Source organism: Aplysia californica, unplaced genomic scaffold, assembly GCF_000002075.1.
Source record: "Aplysia californica isolate F4 #8 unplaced genomic scaffold, AplCal3.0 scaffold00035, whole genome shotgun sequence".
In the NCBI taxonomy this organism is placed as follows: domain Eukaryota; kingdom Metazoa; phylum Mollusca; class Gastropoda; order Aplysiida; family Aplysiidae; genus Aplysia; species Aplysia californica.
Window position 1 is genome coordinate 230,937 of NW_004797305.1, and position 20,160 is coordinate 251,096.

At 38.0% G+C, this 20,160-nt stretch overlaps 1 protein-coding gene across 2 annotated transcripts in view; it reads left to right on the forward strand.

Annotated features, from left to right (window-relative positions):
* Positions 1 to 20,160, forward strand: part of LOC101864126 — a 102,971-nt gene that overhangs the window by 33,628 nt on the left and 49,183 nt on the right. For both annotated transcript variants that reach the window (XM_005091716.2, XM_005091717.2), the window contains exons 12-17: positions 2,138 to 2,308; positions 4,385 to 4,654; positions 7,974 to 8,193; positions 17,593 to 17,768; positions 18,267 to 18,411; positions 19,839 to 19,924. In XM_005091716.2, the coding sequence (XP_005091773.1) occupies positions 2,138 to 2,308; positions 4,385 to 4,654; positions 7,974 to 8,193; positions 17,593 to 17,768; positions 18,267 to 18,411; positions 19,839 to 19,924 (1,068 nt within the window). The remainder of the gene's footprint in view (positions 1 to 2,137; positions 2,309 to 4,384; positions 4,655 to 7,973; positions 8,194 to 17,592; positions 17,769 to 18,266; positions 18,412 to 19,838; positions 19,925 to 20,160) is intronic.

The following is a 20,160-nucleotide window of genomic DNA, read 5'->3' on the forward strand; positions in this document are numbered from 1 at the left end:
TAATGATATAGATCTCGGTCTAAATCTAAATCTTGACTTGGACATGCAAGTGCAACACGGGCATATTCTGATTCATTACAACTTTTGGTATAGTCACAGTGATGTTACAAAATGGATAATAAAATCTGCTAGATTTGCACAATTACACCTTTTTTCTTGAACATGCAGGGAATTGAATGTAACATTCATTTTATGAGCTTGGAAATGTTTTTAAAAAAAAATAAAGATTTCATTATTTATATCAAAGTAGGAAATTTCGTCTGTCTTTTTATTAGCTCCCCTGTGAGGGAAGCGTTCTTTTACAAGTAGATCTATCAATTACGTCCTTTGCTTAATCAAATATTTTTTTACACATTTCAATGCTACGTTTTATTACTTTTGAAAATATGAATGACACTCTATATACTTACCCTATTATTTCATTTTACTTTTGGACACGGATTTTTTTCGCTCTCTCCTGCCCACCCAGCAGTAATGGGTACCTGACTTCGAGTTGGGGAAGTAAAAGCGGCGTGGAAAGGAACTGGCCACCCTACCACAATATGCCGATGGCCATGGAAGTTGTCTCACTAACAAGGCAATCCCCAATATATGTCCGGATCGGATGCAGAAACAACTTTACTTTACTTATGAAAATCCTTCTCAAGCTCAGGGCTGAGAATTGTCTGCCTAAAGGCAGAATTCCGCTCATTGCAACACCGCCATCCGCTCATCCAAACGCCTCTTCCGACTTTTTTCCAAGTTTCGTATTATAATAATATTGTAGTAAGAATAAAAAAACGAATTGAATAAAAGACGATAACAGTTTTAGATGTTTTTTAAATGCTCGCTGGACGAATCTGAGGTGCGTGCGCATCTGTGTGTCGGCCGAAACCATTTAATCGAGTACTTTTTATTCTTCATTACTGGTAGAATCGGACTCAGTTGTACATTCGAGTACTGGTAGTTACGTGGAGAACTGTGGTGACTTTGGCTCACGCATATCACAACCCTAGCCTTTTTTTTTTGGTCTTTGTCTGCTTGTTCTTCATCATGATGGGTAGCAGGCTAAAAATATTTAGCAAGAAAAGAGAATTAAGACGCGTTAAAATTCTTCCCTTTCTTAGTCTTAAGGACTTGTGTGTGTTGTAGGGTTTTATTTATAAAGAAGAGGTATACATGTTTTCATGTATACTGCATCAGGGCTCATATATTCTTGAAAATGTTGACGTGGTAATTCAAATAACTAAATAATTGAAAATAACATTTTGCTCCCCAAAATCATTAAAACACTGAAAATGGCCATTCAAGGATGTGTAAACCTTGTGCTTATTTTTTTTCCATCTCAATGTACAATGTATAGTAATTTTCTTTTTGACAGTATTTGGGTCGTTGTTATTATTTTTCTCTAAAATTAGGGTTACAAATAAGACCTCAAACCCTTCCAAAATAACCAGATTTGGCTATTTTATGCCTCATTTTTTTCAAAATTTTGCGGGGGGAGGGCATGCCACCAGACCCACCTAGTTTTCAGCTTTTTTTGTGGTATGCCATTCTCAGCCCTGAAACATGCACACCTATCATTCTTGATCGGATGCACTGAGAAAACCCGGTGAAAGCTGGTATAAAAATGGGCAGAGAAGAATGAGTTAAAACAGTTTTTCAAATGGTATTTCCCTAGTGAGGCTGGATGGGGCACGGTGGAAAGGTGGTAGAAATTTGGGAAGGGGGGGGGGGGGGGGTAAGGGAAATAGTTTTCTGCTCAAATAGGTCTCTATTGCCAAATGTCCTTCTGTGGACGAGCTCTTTAATTTTTGGGTTTAGGTCATATCCTTGTGAGATTCTTGCTTGCTATCCTCTTGGCTTTTGGCAGGTTTTACAGAATGAAGCATGCATTTTATTAATTTTAAAATATAAATAAAACAGTGGACATATCTCCCTCGTGACACAAATATGTGTCCAGGCAAAGTAAGCTTTGGTGCATTGTACATTTATGCACAGACTCATCTAGAAAGGAGAGAAGACTGAATATAATGTGTGGAAGAGGGGTGGGGGTGTATTTCTAAAGGGAACTTTTTGAAGATTATTTATTTCATTCCTGAAATTTGAATTATGAAATGCATCCTTACAGCTTGCTTAATTGTTCTTTCTGATAAAGGTGGGCCGAATGATGCAGACTTTGCTGTTTGACCCAAAACCAGCCGTTAGAAAAGGCATCATCAAATTCTACAGTGAACGAAACAACTATGCTGAAGTCCAACCCATATTTCTGCAGAATGAAGTTGAAAGAATACTTTGTCCGCTCCTGCAGTTTACTCCTGACAGAAAGGTCAGAACTGTATATTGTTGTCTTAAAACAGCTTTAAAATAGAGCTTTGTTTTTATTTGCAGAAGGAAACTGAGGACGAAATCAGTACTGTTTTTTTTTCTGTTATGTGAACTTATAAACAATGAACTGGACTTTTAATTTCTTTAAAATTTGGAAGTGCTATTCAGAGTTAAAGGTGCCTTTTTATTTTCTTCTTCTCTATCTCCTATTGTGTCTTCATGTAATGTGCTCAGTTGGTTCAGGCGAAACTCAGCCCTTGTCATTAAGGGGAAGGTTCAGGTGCAATGGTTGAGAATGTTGACCCTGTCTGCTGTTCATTTTTAAAAATCTTATAAAAACCGTGTAAAAAAATTACAAAAGGCACCATGGATTAAGGGATGGGGTCAGATAAAGGTAAGACTGGTGCTCCTATCATCTGGAAATTGGTGTAATTTAAAAACAAAAAGTTAATCCAATACCAATCTTGTCAGTGCTGCTGTTCACCCATGATCGACTGGTACCTTTGTCATGTGAGTTGTGATCTAGGTATCGCCAAAGTTTTTTCCCCTTATTTCAAAAGACTAGGCTCTCTGTCTCATCTACCTTGGTCTCAGAGATGTGGACAAAAATAGATAAAAATATATTGTATTTATTGAAAATCACTGTATGAATAAGGAATAGTAATACTCAAGTATAGATTGTAAAGCATATATAGCTTGCTGTTGAGCGGGAATTTATGCTGTACAAATGCTATCTATTATTATTATTATTAATTATTATTATTATTATTATTATTATTATTATTATTATTATTATTATGGGGGTACTTCGGCATGACAGATAGTCATCTTACCTCTAAGCTAAATGGCTAAACTGATTGCCAGATTATTTTAAAGTGTCTTAATACCTTTCAAGTCTCATTTTAATAAAAGAAAGCTTGCAGTGAAAAGTGATATCAGCTTTATGAATCTGCTTCTAGAGGGATCATATTGCATACTTTACCTTACAGTTCTTTATAGATTGTATCTTCAAGCACTGGCTTCTGTTCAAATCCATGAATGCAATACTACAGTCGACTCTTCTTGCGTTGAAGTCGCTTCAGTTGATCTTCGGTGGAGTTGATCTTTTTCTTGGATCCCAGCATCCTTTTTCTTTACATTATTTAAAGCCAATTAATTATTTTGAGTTCAACTCAAACATAAAATACACTCGAGTTGAAGCACTTTCTTACCCCAGCTGCAAGTATGTATGCATCAATGATTGTATTGATAATTATTATTTATTTATTTTTTGCATGGGTATCATTAGAAGTTTCACTGCAGTTTTGACACTGGTGATACATAAGGCAGAAATACAGTAGAAGCTGATCAATGCACATTAATAGGCCTGCATAGTACACAATGAAACAGTGATTGAAGCTCGAGAGTAGGTTTATGTGACGTCATGAAGCAATAATCATGTCAATTGTTGTTTTCCCTCCCCTCAGAGCAAAAGGGTAATTTGCACAGCAAGATAATTAGTAATACAGTAAAACTTGGCATAATATACGCGGTTGAAAATGGACTCTTGGCAATTGTAACTCAGTGTAACATTCACTTTCTGAAGTTAAGAGTCGAAGTCAGAATATTTACTCTTTAAAACGTATGCTTAAAACGTACTTGTGTAAAATGGTCTTTTTACTAATAACATTCACTTTGGAAGGGATTTTAGTGGTTGAAAGTTGAACTTCAGATGAGCTGATTTTCTTTCACTCCCCTGACAACAGGTCAAATGTAAAATTAATTACTTCTGCCAATGAGTATTAACTGGAAGATAATATTTCTGCATTTCCATAAATTGATTCACCAACTTGTTGTCTGGTAGGATGTATGACTTACAAAATCTATTCACACAAAATTTCTCACTCTGTGACCCCATTCCCATAGATCTGTAAACATAGATCAGCAGGGTTAATGAGTCCTCATTCCCTTTGCTTCTTGGTCACTAGTGGAAGTTTTGTGAGTGAATATTGAGGTTTATGATTATTTTAGCCTTAAGATGTCAAAATGTATTTTTACCCACCAGTCTCTAATATTTTTGATGTTTGCTTCCTTTCAGCTTCCATCTGAGAAACTGACAGGTCAATGGACACTGTTTTCTGGAAATTTTGGCACCACAGAGGTATTGGTCCTCATTCACAAACCTACGCAAGTTGTTCACATGAATGATAACCACACTAGATTTCGCTCCCAAGTAGATTTCCATCACAATCAGATGAGGAGACTCAAGCATCTGCAGCACAAAAATATTGTCAAGATGTTCTCATACCAAGAGCATTGCATTCCGCAGTTTTATGTTGTTGAGGACTACTTGACAACCAATTTTCAGGTTTGTTTTGTTTATTTTATATTTTGTGCCAATTTTTTCTAATACTCAGAGACTTATCAGTAGATTCTGAGCACATGAAGTCTTCTTCTCCTCCTCCTCCCCCCTCCTCCCCCTCCTCCTCCTCCTCCTCCTCCTCCTCCTCCTGGATCTCAGGAGGTAGTGGACTGTTTGTTCTTCAACCTGCAGTGCACCAAGTTTTTCCACATGTCACGGTTTTCATACTTCATAGGGCCCCTTGCTTTCAGGTAGCCACATTTTGATTTCAAAGATATACTGTTTTTTAAAATGCTAACTAAAGCATTTTCAGTTTTTGGAGGATTTCATTTTGAATTCAGCCCACTTGGCATCCAAAACCTACTTTTTAAAATTTTGGAACCACCAAGGATCTTTAACTCATTCAACTTTGGTTCCTGTAAGAGGCGAGTATGCAACACAATTGTGATTGGTTGCGGATAAAATTTGAAAACAAAAAATTTATAATCTCAGATGAAACTCAAAAAATATGTTTGCACCTAGTCAAATTATACATCAAAATAACCATAACTGTATATAGAACAAGAGAATATTGAAAAATGAGCAGTTAGTTACATACATTCCATAATATTTGTACATTTGGATCGTAACCTCCGATATTGAAAAAAAAAAATTTTTTAAAATAATTTTGAAAAAAGGATCCCAAACAGAAAAAAAACACTCGTATCTTATATGGAATTATTCAGAATTGCATTTGGAATAAACCTATACATGTCTTGGGTGGTACTTTTTGAAGAAATTCACCAAAAAGTAGTGATTTTGGGGAGAAAAAAAATATTTTGACTATTTAGATCTAGGCCTAGATCTAGCACTCAAAAATATTGATTTCTCAATTACAGTGCACTGGCAATTTGAGTCCAGTAGTATCAATATTATGAGAAGAGTCCTACACTTCTTTAGTGAGCAAAATAATGATACATTTTGTTGTGTAAAAGTACATAGACTGGTGTCTGGCTATAATTTGGGCTTCGTGATAAAACAATGTCGCATAAACTTTGAAATCCTGTTTCAAAACTGAATCAAAACTTCCGATTTTCGGTGGAAACACTTGAACCGGAAGTCAACTTTATATTATGACTTTTATTTTAACATGGATATGTGGATTGGAATAGAAACCAAGCTAAAATTGAACGTCAGTTCTCGAGCCGCCGGGGGCGGCTTTGCGTACTGACGGCACTCTAGCCGCGCCGCCCCCCACGGCTCAGCGTAGCGAATGAGTTAATGTGGGCAACTTTCATACAGGACCTCCAAGACCTTTTGCTCTTATCAGAGAGGCCTAGGATTTCGATCTTACACACACTAAGATCAGGGATGTGGCTGAAAAACAGCAGTAATTTGGAACTGGGATTAGCTGTAGAAAGAATAAGGGAGGGAGGAGCACACAGGAGGCCAGGGGAGAAAGGTATACAAATTTCAGAGATCGTTTTGACAGGATTATTTATCCGCCCTAAAAATTTACTCTTTCTTTAGATTTTACTGATTTTACTGGCACAAGTATTATTACAAATTCATGTATCAGCCACAATCTCGTCTAATTGATTGCATAAATATTCCTTTTAACTCTTTAAGTGTTCAAAGTTTAGATCAGAGTTTGTTGGGGTTTCTTCCCATGATGAAATTCTGAAATAGGGTGCAACTCAAAAAAGATTGTATTTAGATTAAATATTTCACAGAATAAGTGTATCAGACACATGTCAAGAAATTATTTTCTTTTTTGTTGTTCTTGGGGTAGGGTAGTGTTTTACGATGCTCGCAATAGCATAAAGTCATATGAGTACAGAGGACACCTTAAGCATTTTCAGTTTGGTAGATAAGTCAATTGTTAATTTTGCCCACGTGGTGGCCAAAGCCTATTCTTATTGATTTCAGGACTACCAAGGGATCTTTAATGTGGGCAACTTGCACACGGCACCTTGGATATTTTTTTGCTCTCATACGAGAAGACAAGGTGTTAGATCTTACATAGAAAATGAATTAATTTTTATGAAATGTGTGTATTTTGGGAAGATTTCACATCTGTGTCGATGTTATAAATCGTAAACGAGCCAGGGATTTTTTCTTCATTAAAAAAAAAGGGGAGGCATTGTGGTCAAAATAATGAAATGGAAGCACTAGCATTTCGCCCGTTTAGCAGTTTTTATCAAATTTTTGTTTTTCAACTCAACACCTTTAAGGTTCAATTTAAAGCACTTTCTGTTTGGATTTTACTGAAAAAGGTTAATTTAAGGCAACAGAAATGTAAATTTGCAGTTTCCAAGGACTCTCAAGCTTTAGAAGTCACCAAACTTTGGCGGCCATTTCCTCAATAATTTTACCTCTGAAACCAGGAGATCCCCCACCTCCTTCAATAACAAATATCTAGACTTCTATTCATGAAAGATGGGTATTTTTTCACCAAAAGCAAGATAAATGAACAAGCTTTAATATGATGCCAAAAAATCCTCATGCTCAAAAAACCTGATTCCACTGCGCTGTGACACAAATAATAAAATATCACGATCAATTTCTTCTAAAAACAACAGTTTTCAAATTTACAAATTCTATCTAAGGGCACTATCTACAACCAAAAAGAAATAGCCTTTGTAAATTTAAGAGGAAAAGTCGAAAGAGCTAAATACTGGTACCCATTTATCTGAACAGTATATATTATGCCTCTTATTTTTTAAAGTTAATCCTGCATGAAATGAGACTCACACTGCATCATTAACATCATGGATGCAATATAATGTGAATGAGTAGTTCTAGATCCTTGATAAAGATAAAGCAGATGTTGGAGAAGCGAGAGATTAACTCTTCATGAAGAAGAACTATGTATTCATTTTATATTGCATTTATGAATTCAATGATGCAGTGTGTAGCTCTGGGCACATCAGAGATAAACTGTGTGATGCAGTGTGTGGATCTGAGCATTTAAGAATGAAAGAATCCCTATATGTGTCTTTATCCTATACTAAAGTCAAAATTGTTTTATGTCTCTTCGAGAAATTGGAAGACTGCAAAAGACTATTATTTAGTTTTTTTTAAAAATTGCTCAAAGAAAGAATTGATACACAGTGTCAATACTAAAAATTCAGATTTTGATTGGGAAAAATGGAATCTTTTACTAGGATACCCCCAATACTGTCTAAGATATCCCATATTTAAAAATGCACTTATATGGAACAATAAAATTTTTGGAAAGTCAAATGAAATATGTAAATCTAAAAATAGTATGTGGACTATTTTTTCGAGTTTAAAACTGTACACCAAATTTTGTCTTACATCGTTTATTATTTTGTTCCTCAAGACTGCCCTGAAGAATCGCAGTGACAACAGAGCATTCTTTCCAAGAAGTCAACTCTTCAAGTTCTTGATAAATGCCTGTTCAGCTTTAGAATACTGCCATTCCAAAGATTTTGTCCACCGTAATGTGATTGGCTCCAGTTTTTTCATGTTCGGGGAGGAGATCAAGCTGTGTGGCTTCCAGCTCTGTGTCCGAATAGTTGAAGGCCAAGGGAAGGCTGTAGGTGAGTTGTCAGAATTGGAACACTTGACCTGAAGTTTTCAAAACTCCAGAAATAAATCCCAATCAGTCAAAATGTGTGTGTGTGTGGGAGGGGGGAGGGGGGGGGGGCAACCCAAACTTTTCAGAGAGGTGGAATTATTAAGTCATTTTAATGGTTCTTTTGATTATATGTCACTGATTTTTTCAAAGCTGAGTGCATTTCTTTTCATTCTGCATCGTACAATGCATTACGTTCAGAAAATCTGACAACAAATGGGAATAATATCTGTGGTCCCTTGACAGTTGATTTTCTAACAACATGGGTGAAAGTTTTCCGGCATATGCCGGAATTCTGGCTTTTGAAAATAAGCTTTCCAACTTTTCCGGTTTGGGACAAATTGTCGACTTCATACATTTTGGAAGTAGTCATTCTCCCCATCCAGTCTCTAGCTCTTTGCATTTGGTTACGTTGCTGGTCTGTCTCAGCTTGCCCTACTGGCCTGCTCACTTTAGTTGCGTTGTAGTCTATAGTTGTTAGGCTACCGGACCCGTAATTTCAGAAGTCCCCGATGATGGCCTGATAACTGTGTCAATTGCGGCACACAAATGATCAATATTATTCATAGTTCTGCTGTTACTTTCAAAACAAGCGTTCCCCAACTCCAAGTTCTGTTAAGTCGGGCCCGTCATCAAGACCAGTGAGTAAAACTTTCAAACATGCGTTCTCATCAAGTGACATGACTCCGGCGTGCGAGTTTCGCGCGTGTCAGGGACCTGTCCATTGACGGGGTCAACTAAAGTTCATGCACACTGGTTGAAGCGTCTTTCGAGGCTTACGGGGGGGAAAGGAGGGGGGGGGGGGGGTAGACGCTTGGACAAGGAGTCCTTGACGTGATACTTCAGAATTAAAAAAATAATAACAAAATACACACACGGCGCGCGCGCAGAGGGCCTATAGATCTACATGGAATGTAATATATTTATGGACACCCCTGGGAATTTTTTTATTCAGCTGGCCAGTGACCTTGGTGATTTGTCGTTGATCCCTATTTTTGCCCCTGAGATCCTGATTTTTAGATTTCATAGAGTGGCAGATTTGGTTTAGACATGCGAGCGGAGAGTCTGCTTGTGAAGGCACATGTAGCCGGTAGGGCCCTATTGCCGCCACGTGTGTCAGCGCTTTCTCTTCAATAGAGACTAAGCACTATGCAGCAGCTTGCCGATGTTCGGTACAGTTAGGTCTATGTGAAGTTGTTGTAGAAGAGAGTGAACCATAGCGGAGCAAAAAAAAAACGTACAAAGACTTCTCGGTTGAGGACAAAACGGCTGATCCTAGCAGAGGTGGATGAAAAATCAATATATATATATATATATATATATATATTTAAAAAAAACAATCTGCAACATGTTTAAGATTCCGAACAAAAGGAAAAAAAAAAAGACAGCGGAAAATACATTGCACAGTATTGAGAATTATAGTGCTGAAACAGGGACGAAAAGGCATAAACTGATAAAGTAGAGGGCAGTGGAACAAGCAGTGTTTTGTTGGTTTCAAAAGGGGCAGGCTATAGCTATTTCTATGTCAAGCCAAATTATTTCAGTTAGGACTGAGAACTACAGCATTAAAATATAAAAATTAAATCGCCATCAATCCATTACGCGCGCAGGTTTTGCATCAGGGGGCATAATTCATGTAAATTTTGACCCGATTGTCCAACCTGGTTATCTTCCTTGGTGCAGCCTAGAATTTGTCCATCGCAAAATTCGTACATAACGAAAAGATTTTTATGTCCGGCCGATTTCACCATCAACTGCAATAGCCCAACCTACAGCCCCAAACAATGTGTGCACAAGTGCCGTGCACCATTGCTGAACTCTTAATAAGCAAGAATCCACCGTTGTAGTTTAAAAAATGTGGACTGTGACGGTGACACAGCTCTTTTTAAAAAAATGTGTGTCTCAGTGGGGATTGTGATAAAATACATCTGTGAAAAAAATTAACATCCAGAAATAGCAAATTGTTTTTTTGCGGACCCAGCACCCGGTTGGATGGATTGTTTTCAAAGGAATGCTTTGATGAAAGTACCTGTACTACACATACATATCTTGATGGAATGTGTGTTTATCTGACGTTTGTCAACGCGTGTAATTTTCAGGCGTAGGCATTTTAATTTTACTAATTCAGATTTCAGGTTTTTGAACCTGTCAGTGCTTTCACCCATGTCTAACAAGCAATTCTGTTTGATAATTCTTTATAGTTAACGTAGACTTGATGTCAGTACATTATATTCTTTACTGTTTCAAATAAATGTCACTGGCAGTTGTATTTGCAGCTCTGCGTTAATCACCTGCATATTGCGTACTTTCAAATGCTAATGTGGCGAGGGGAAGTACTTTTGGCCTTACTTGTATTTCTGCATTTCTTTTTTATTTTCTCAGTGTTATTTTCTTTATTTAGTTAGCATATAGGCACATATGTGTCATTGCAAAAATGGGATCAAACTACTATGCTGTCTTCTAAATCATACAATAATCTAGCCTATACAGTAGTCTCCACCTAAGATCCCACCGCTTACAGTTCTGGCTGTTTTAAGAAAAATGCTGTAAAGAAAAAGCTCCTACTGTGAACAACTCGCTTTTTGAAGAGGATTATAGCATGAAGGAATTCAGTCAGGTCCTCAAAAAGCTAAGGGAAAAGAAAGCACCAGGACCAGATAAAATACACAACGAAATTCTGTACAACCTTGGTGCTAAAGGAAAAGAAGTTCTTCTTTCCCTGATAAATACCATGTGGAGAACGAGTGGAATACCAAAGGCATGAAGGATCGCCCAGATTATACCGCTCCTGAAAAATGGGAAACCCGCTGGAGAAGCGAAAAGCTACCGACCTATCTCATTAACATCATGTACCAGTAAGCTTGCTGAAAGAATAATAAACAACCGCCTCTACTGGTACCTGGAAAACACTAACAGCTTAAACCCACACCAAGGAGGCTACAGAAAAGGCAGCAGTACTGAAGATCAACTTTTGAAACTGAGTCAAAACACCCAGGATGGATTTCAGGAGACTAAACACACTGTCGCCATCTTTGTAGATCTCCAACAGGCGTACGACAGAGTGTGGAGAAAAGGCCTACTCATGAAATTGATTGACCCTGGGATACATGGCAAACTTTACAAATGGATCAAGCTCTTCCTGTCGGATTGAAACATTGAAACCAAGGTATACGATGCCCACTCGTCAAGAGAAGTACTCAAGGAAGGCCTACCTCAAGGTTCCTGTCTGAGTTGCATTTTGTTCCTGATCTTCTTTAATGATGTAACGAACGCGCTAAAATCAGAAAAGACTCTTTATGCTGATGATCTTGCTCTCTGGCAGACACATCACAGCATAATAGTAGGAGCAGGGAAATTAAATGAAGACCTCAAGAGGCTCCACAATTACTGTAGGAAATGGAAACTTAAAATAAACTGCACGAAAACAGTATACATCATCTTCATGAAGAGCCATAAAACAGCCAAAGAAAATCTCTAACTAAAGATAGGAAATGAAAGCCTTCCCAAAGAAGAGCATCCAACTTACCTAGAAGTCAAACTTGACCATAGTCTAACCATGAAAAGCCAAGTGGAGAACATAAAGAACAAGGGAAAAAAAAAGACTCCAACTTTTAAAGAAACTCGCAAGCAGTTCATGGGGATCAAACAAACAAACTCTGAGAGCTATACCTTGGTCATGTCCAATCTTCCCTGGAATATAGCCTACTCATTATGTGCAGTACAACTACTTGCAATATCCTTGACAAGGTCCAAAACAATGCCCTTCGTTTTATAAATGGTGGCATGAGATCCACACCTACCGCCGCGTGCGAAATCTTTTCAAATGTTGAACCACTGGGAATCCGCAGAGATAAAGCAGTTTTGGAGCTACATGAAAGAACTAAAAGAATGTGCCCAACCACCCTAACAGGAAATTAGTAGAATATGGAAACCAAAGAAACGAATTCAACAAAAGCCAATCAAGCATCACATCACAGAACTAATGGAGAGCCACCATCTACCACAAAACAGAAAAGAAACCAAAAGAGTCAACCAAAACATCCCTCCCCACCTTTCTTTGAAAAAGCCAATCATTACATCATCTCTCAGAGACAAGAGCACAAAATCTTCAGACCCAGTGACGCTGATGCTTGCATCACATCAAACAATCGACAGCTATTCAGATGACTGGATACACGTCTATATGGACAGCTCAGCATTCAAAGGCACAACCAAAGCCAGATATGGAATACTAATACAGTACCCAGATGGAAGTTCCAATGAGTTCTCTGCAGCCTGTGGAGAGAAATGCAGCAACTACGATGCAGAAATGATGGCAATTGAAACAGCACTGTACCATCTCCGCACAGTTTTTGACACTCATCCTGGAAAAGACCAGAGTATTGTGATTTTCACTGACTCACTATCAGTCTTACAAGCTATAGAAAATGACCATCTTCTAAACCAAGATTTGACCCATATACTGTTTGGCTTCCATCATCTGATAACATTCTGTGGCATCAACCTAGTAATGTAGTGGGTCCCTGGACACTCAAATATACCTGGAAATGACAGACCAGACACACTTGCCAAACGGGGATCTAGACAGGAACAACCCAACATTCCAACTTCATACAACACTGCAAAACAAATCATTAAAATCAACAATAAACACGATTGGATGAACAGATGGGCCCTGGGAAAGACAAGCAGAGCAGTTTTCAGACATATGACCACAACAAAAAGAAATGACAATATCTATCGCATACAGAGAAAGAAACAGACCACGATCTTCTGCCTACGAACAGAACATATACAGCTCAACTTCCTCCTGAACAGAATAAACCCGGAACTTCCCCCAATGTGCCCCTTGTGTGACTATGCATATGAGACTGTGGATCATCACCTGTTCCACTGCACAGCCCTAAATGACATCAGAGCTACCCATCTCCCTCCAAGACCTAACATTGACAACACACTCTATGAAACATTACAGCAACTGCAGCAAACCTGCACTTATCACTACATGGCATTTGACAGAAGGGTGAGAGCCCAGCTGTTGCTGGATCGATAACAACAACAACAAAAATGCTCTCCTTCCTTTTTATATTTGTTACTCTCTTGTAACAAATTTAATCTTTGGCACTTATATGACTCTACAAGTTTGCTCCAGGCAGAATCACATTGAACTGAGAACTCTTCCCTGACCAATGCAGCAGTTGTACACCCGAATTTGTGGCACAGACATGCCACAGTGATTGGTCTTCACAGCTGACCACTCTACATCTTGTCCTTTCTCAGTTCTTACAATTACAACTCTCACACCGATAGGTCTACTTGAGCCATTCGAGTTATTACTCTACTTTGAGTTTGAGCAATAATCTTGATGAAAAAAATAAAGGTATTATGGGTTGTTGGTATTCTCTTCAAACAGGCTCCTCAGTGCCATTTTTAACCCTCTAAAAGCACTAAATTGCAATTTTTTCAGGGTCTTTTCCCCCTGAACCCCCACCAGGACGCTGTCCCTGGTACATGCTGGAGGTGGCAAAGGTCCCCAGAACCCCAGCAAAATTTTCCTTACTTTTCGTCTTCAGCTGTTGGAAGCACTGCATGATAAGTCATAAACCCACCCAGTTGTGGACCTAAACATGGGTCACTGTAGATTTTTACCTTGGTGAGTCAGCTAAGATCCAGTTCACCTAGGATCCCAAATTTTCCTTGCTCCTGAGCACCAAGATCTTAGGCAGAGACTACTGTACTAAAATATATCAGTTCGGATATATTGTTATGATCCGTTTAACAATACAGTATTCATCCCACTCTCCATACAAAGATATATTAATGACAAATTTAAAGTCATGTGCCAGTGACTATCAACATATAGATCTTGAAAGTAGATCTAAGCTAGAAATGAGGCTTATCTCTTTCTATTTTGAAGCATTTCCAATTACAGTCGAACCTGTGTAAGATGACCACTCGTTGTCAAGGAGAAAAGTGGCTGTATAAGACAGGTGGCCGTCTTAGGCAGGACTGATCAAGATGAAGAAAACTAACCCTTTCTTTCTTAGGTCGCCACATTGTTGTTGTTGCTTTCGCTGTTTTTTTTTTCTTCTCTTTTTTTTATATTTTGTTGCTGCTTTTGTGCAAGTTTGACAATATAACAAAATGTGTCAGACAAAGAGGACTGAGTGCTATGGTAAAACAAACACATTGGTTACCACCACTCTGAGAACGAGCGACGCTTCTGTCACAAGTTCATGTTGACGTCTATTGTTTCTTTGTTACAGACTGGGTAAACAACAGTGACCACTCATCTCACTTACGATTTGTGTTTGAGTTCTGGGCAGGGCTTATGGGTTATGAGGGATCACACGCGTACCTCACCAGCAGCTGAAAATTTGTTACCTTTTTGGTCAAAAGTGGGAGGGGCCTATGCAACATGATCGGTTGGAGTGACTACCTAACAATAACGACAGATGATTGAATTATGACGGCTCGCCCACAACGCTGGGGTCCAATGCATGATTTATGACAAAATGTAATGGAGTCACTAAGGTGGCCGTTTAAGACGGGTTATTGTTAGGTGTGATAAGGGTTGTGTGTTAAAATATGGTGGCCGTGGCTGCGTTGGACAGGTGCCCGTTTTACACAGTTAAATTATATAGAAAAAACGCAAGGGGGGAAATGGAAAGTGGCCGTTTTTACAGGTGGCCGTCTTATAGAGGTGGCCGTCATGGCATGTTTGATTGTACCTTGAACAGGCAAGATGAAATATGTTCATTTAAGAATTCTTTGAACAAAGTCATGGTATATTTCCTCTTATGTAGCATGTGCACAAGTTCAATACGTTTTCTAAAATATCCTTTGTAAAACAGTAGAAAAAGGATCGCAGTGGACCTGTTTGAGAACGCAAGAGAGTAAGTACGTCTACACACAACAGTGAGCAGGTTAATGGCTGTCCTACCTTCTTGTCATGGAATATTTCAGCCAGCAGGATTCCTAAAGAATGAACTTTTCACCTTATCCCATACCAGAGATCTGTTCTTCTAAACCATACAATCGACTCCTTTTGTGTTGAACTCGCTTAACTTAATCCTCTGATAAGTTGATTTTTATTTTTTTTGGAGACGGGGGGGGGGGGTGTCCCAACTCTTCTTCTCCTTTACATTTGTTAAAGTCACAAAGGGCAAAGGGTTATGTTGAGTTCAACTCAAACAAAATTCACTTGAGTTGAAGTGCTTTTTTTATCCCCAGCTGCAAGTAAGCAATGACTGAATTGATTTTTTTTGCGTCTGTATCATCGGATATTTTGCAGCAGTTATGAAAATACAATAATTAGGTAGAGCTGATCAACGCGCAATAGACGTGCACGACCTCGGTGCTTTCTTGTCGTAACTTAATTTTTGTAACAGTGAAAATGTGACATCTTATTAGGCTCACTCTTTGTTATGACTATTTTCTCTGTTATCGAAAATAGAGATATAACAAGAAAAGCACTGGGGTCGTGCTATGTAGTACATGTGTGTACTATGTACCTCAATGAAAGGGTGAAGGGAGTGCAAGGAGTGTGTGTGTGTGACGACATGAAGCAACAACTACTTGCTTTATTGTTTCCCTCAAGGCTGAATGGAATGACATGGTGAAAGACAATGGGTATTACAATAAAATCTCAGTATAACGTTCTTGGCTGAAAACATACTCTAGGCAGTAACATTCATTTTCTGAAGATCCGAGTCCAGTCACTTTAACATTCACTTTTCAAGGGTTTAAAGTGTTAAGTTTTGTAACAACGTACACTGTGCATTGTGAGAATAAAGAAATTGGTAAAAGACGATAGTTTTACTCTACTGGAAATAAAACAGAATCAGTACTTATTATGTAAGTGGACCATCTGTTAGTTTTGCTACTTGGGGACGCTTGCATCTCTCTGTCTGTTTCTCTCTCTCTCTCTCTCTCTCTCTCTCTCTCTCACACTCTCTCTCTGTCTCTCTCTCTCTCTGTCTCTCTTTCACTCATGCACACTCAGACACAATGCGTGAGCCACGAGCTCACTGTGATTAATCAGGTGAATCTGTCACCGCCAATTTACAACAGTATTATTATTTAAAATATGAGTACTGTTGAAAATGTTGTTATATCCCCCGGTTTTAAGATGCAGATGCTGAAGTTGAACTTCGGATGAGTTGATCTTTTTTTCATTCCCCCGACGACATTAACTCAATGGTAGTCAACTGCACTGCCATATCCGTGACTCTTTGCTTTCTATAAAAACTGCCCCATGAAGTGTGCACACCATGGGCTGCACCATTACGTTCAAATGAAAAGCGAAACACAAGTCTCACAAAATTGAGAGGTCACTTTTACTTTTAGTTAAGTCTTTATCGTGTGAGGTGGGGTTCCCCACAATGCTGGACCGTCTCTTGATATGAAACCTGAAAGTGACATAAACGTCACTAAATTGGTCATTGAATAAAAAAAAAATTGACCCAATTTTGATAGCTCTTCATCTAAGGAAAGAACTCCTGCGCGGTAAGAGAGACCTGTTTTCAGCACTTGCTGAAATTTAATTTAACATAGTCATCCTTGTAAAGGAATGTGATCCAGCTGCTGCCAGCGGCTCACCAGTACAGCAGTTCTGTTCACTAGCTGCTGGGAGCGGCTTGCTGGAGAAGTGTATCTCTATGTATCTACTCCTGCATTATAGGTGCAATTCTGCTACTATATTTTATTAACCAACAACCAAAAAACCTATCCAAGATGGTTTCACAAATCTCTCATTGCCTTATACGTTGCCATAAATTTTATATAGCCCCTGACATTTCAGATGAGCCATCATAATCCATTCACCTGTCATTATTGTTACCTGTTCTTATGAATGAACCAATCACTGATGTGATGGCATGTTGAGAAGGTTTTGCCCCCCCCCCCCCACTCCCCACTCTGCACCTTGTTTACCCAAGTTGACCAGTTGGCAAATATCCAATGAGCTTTATGACAGTTCTGAGCCTTCAATCACCTCCGTTTGGGACCTCCGAAGGAATAGGTGTTCTTTTGTTTTGATCAGTCTTCCCTGAGACGGCCACTTTTTTCCCCGGCAATGGGTGGCTGTCTTTGACAATTTTGACTATATGAGCAAAAAACAGCCAAATTATGTTGATTGGTGTGTATAACATTTACATTCTACCATAAGCACCAACTTCCCCTGGCTCTACAATTATAAATAATCATGAAACTCATGGTGACTGAACAACAATGGGTATGTGGTGTTCAGCGCTGCATCATCTGATACTTTAAAGAATGCTGATGTAGGCAAATGACCCCCTATAATTTTGAGTGCAAACTGTTCACTGTATTACGTAAGAAAAATAATCTGCTGTCTTTTCAGAACAGAATAACGTAGGGGTGCCAACAAGGTGGACTGCTCCAGAGTCTTTGGAGAAAGGAGAGTACACCAGGGAATCTGATGTTTACATGTTTGGCCACCTTATGTATGAAGTTCTCACTCATGGATTGATGCCCTACTCTCATATACAGATGTCAGATTCAGAAATCGTACCGCTGGTAAACTGTCTGTGTCTCTGTTTTTTATTGTGAGTCACAAGTCAACTTCAGGATGTAGCATATTAACCTATTCTGAAAGAGGAACCATCACTAAATAAAAAGGCATTTACTGTTTGAAAAAAGAATTTTGAGCAACAGAGATATTATCCAGTTAATGAACCTCACCTCTTGAAATTTACTTCATAAAAGACTGAGCCTGAAATTGGAGCTACATTATCTGCTTTGTAACTTGAAATTCTAGTAAAGTAATAAGGCCCTAAATTCAGTATTCTTGATACTTTGTATTAAGTAAGGTTGTTTTCATGTCATGTCATTACACTATAAATTTTCAAACAAAATGGATGTTTAGGCTGTCAGGAATGGTGTTTTAATTTAAAATATGTCTTTTTGCTTGCTTCCTTCAGCTGGGAAACAGCTCTAAGCATACATTGTTTAGATTTGTGTCTGTCAGAACTCTCCAAGTCTATCTGTTCCTTACACTATTTTTACTTTTTACAGATAATTGATGGCAATGCAAGCTTGTGTAGGGAAGCATGTATTGAGAAGTCGTCTTTCAAAATTATCGGCGAGTGTGTTCAGCATGCGCCCTGCAACAGACCAGACATGAGCAGTCTGCAGTCTATGCTAGAGGATCTCTACAACTGTAAGAGACAAGCTCTTATGTCTGTTGTCTTTTCCTTACAATGTAAAACTAATAATCTAGCAAGACACGACATCATACAATTTTCATACCGTTACTTTTTTTGTGTCACTGGTAAGACATATTTTTCTAATTTCTATAGCAGGTAGTTGGAAGGCACTACTGGTAGGTCTACTTGTTTTCTTTCCTTCTTTTGTTTCTATCTGTCTTTCTTACATTTTTCTGAATCACTGTTATTGTGTTGATGTGCTGCTGTTTACTGAAACTCAAACTCAATCCCAATCTTGATAAAGTGTAATATTGATTTTGCCTTAAACTGTCATATTTTAAGTTTTTATATCTACTCTGTGCGAAAAACGCAAATATTTATGTATAACATCATATGTATCTGTTTAGAAGTGAGTTCTGAACATAGAGTTGAATTGCTTTTCTTCTTTTCTTGTAAACGTCTCTGTAAGTGCTCTCTAGTTTGTAGGCTGCAGACTATTGGTTTATTTACTTTATTTCAACCAGCATCTTGTTTTGATGCAATGTTTTACTTCTTTGTTTTGAACAGAGCATGTCTGTATCTTTTCCAAAATTTATTCCACTTCAAAAGATATTTTAAAAATATTTATTTTGCTGATAATTCAACGTTGAAATGATTACATTGTTCACATGATTCCACAGTGGGTATTTTTATTTTAGCTTTTAATCCTCTTGCTCAACTAAAAATATGTTTCTATTGAAAAGTTGGTAAGCTTAAGTAATTTGCTGATTGAAAAAATAGAAAAAATTATTACATTCTTATAATTTCTTATTACAGAATGCAATATGAAGACACTTGTGTAAAGAAACAGTATATAATTGATTGATATGGATAAAACCTCAGCATTATGCTGTTGGGCCTCCAAGTTAGTTTAACACTAAGTTATTTCATGTGTCACGACGCCGTGGAATTGGTGCTCGTCAATTTTTAGGCGTTTAGAGTTATTGGTAGGCTATTGTCTTGAAGCTTGTTCATTTGTCTTTCTTCCTATGAAAAAAATACCCACCTATTATGAAAAAAAGTTGAGATATTTGTTACTGAAGCTGGTGGGGGTTGCCTGGTTTTAGAGGTAAAATTAACAAGAAAATGGCTGCCAAAGTTTGGTAACTTTCATAGCTGGAGAGTCCTTGGAAACTGCAAATTTACATTTTTTGTGCCTTTAATCAATGTTTTTCCGTAAAATCGCGACTGAAATGTGCTTTAAAATAGAATTTAGAGGAGTCTAGTCAAAAACAAAAATCCAGTACAAATAACCCCGCCGCCGGAAAAATGCTGGTTTCTTCGATTCCACTATTTCGACGAGTGCCTGATTTCACCATGATGCCTCACATATGATGTATAGCAACTCACTTACAATTGTTTTTATAGCTCAATAATGTGACCTTTAATCTTTTTTCTGCAGGGGTTTCAGAGAATCCTTCAGAGAAAATACGTCAGTATCCTGATTTAACAAAAGGAACAGGAAGGTCTTCAACTCAATACAAAGTGGTAAGTTAAATCCTTTAAGGGGAGGAGCGACCCTTGATTTTGCAGATTTTGGGTCAAGCTATGCAAATTTTATGTTTAGCTGATTTTTGAAGATCAACAAGTTTTTTGTCTAAAATTAGCATGGAGACAAGTGAGAAAGTCTTTATTCTCTTCGTAAATTGCCTTTGAAAACATGAGGATGGGTTAATATAGTGAATTTTCTCAATAATTGTCGTTTTTCGCAAAATGTAATTTTT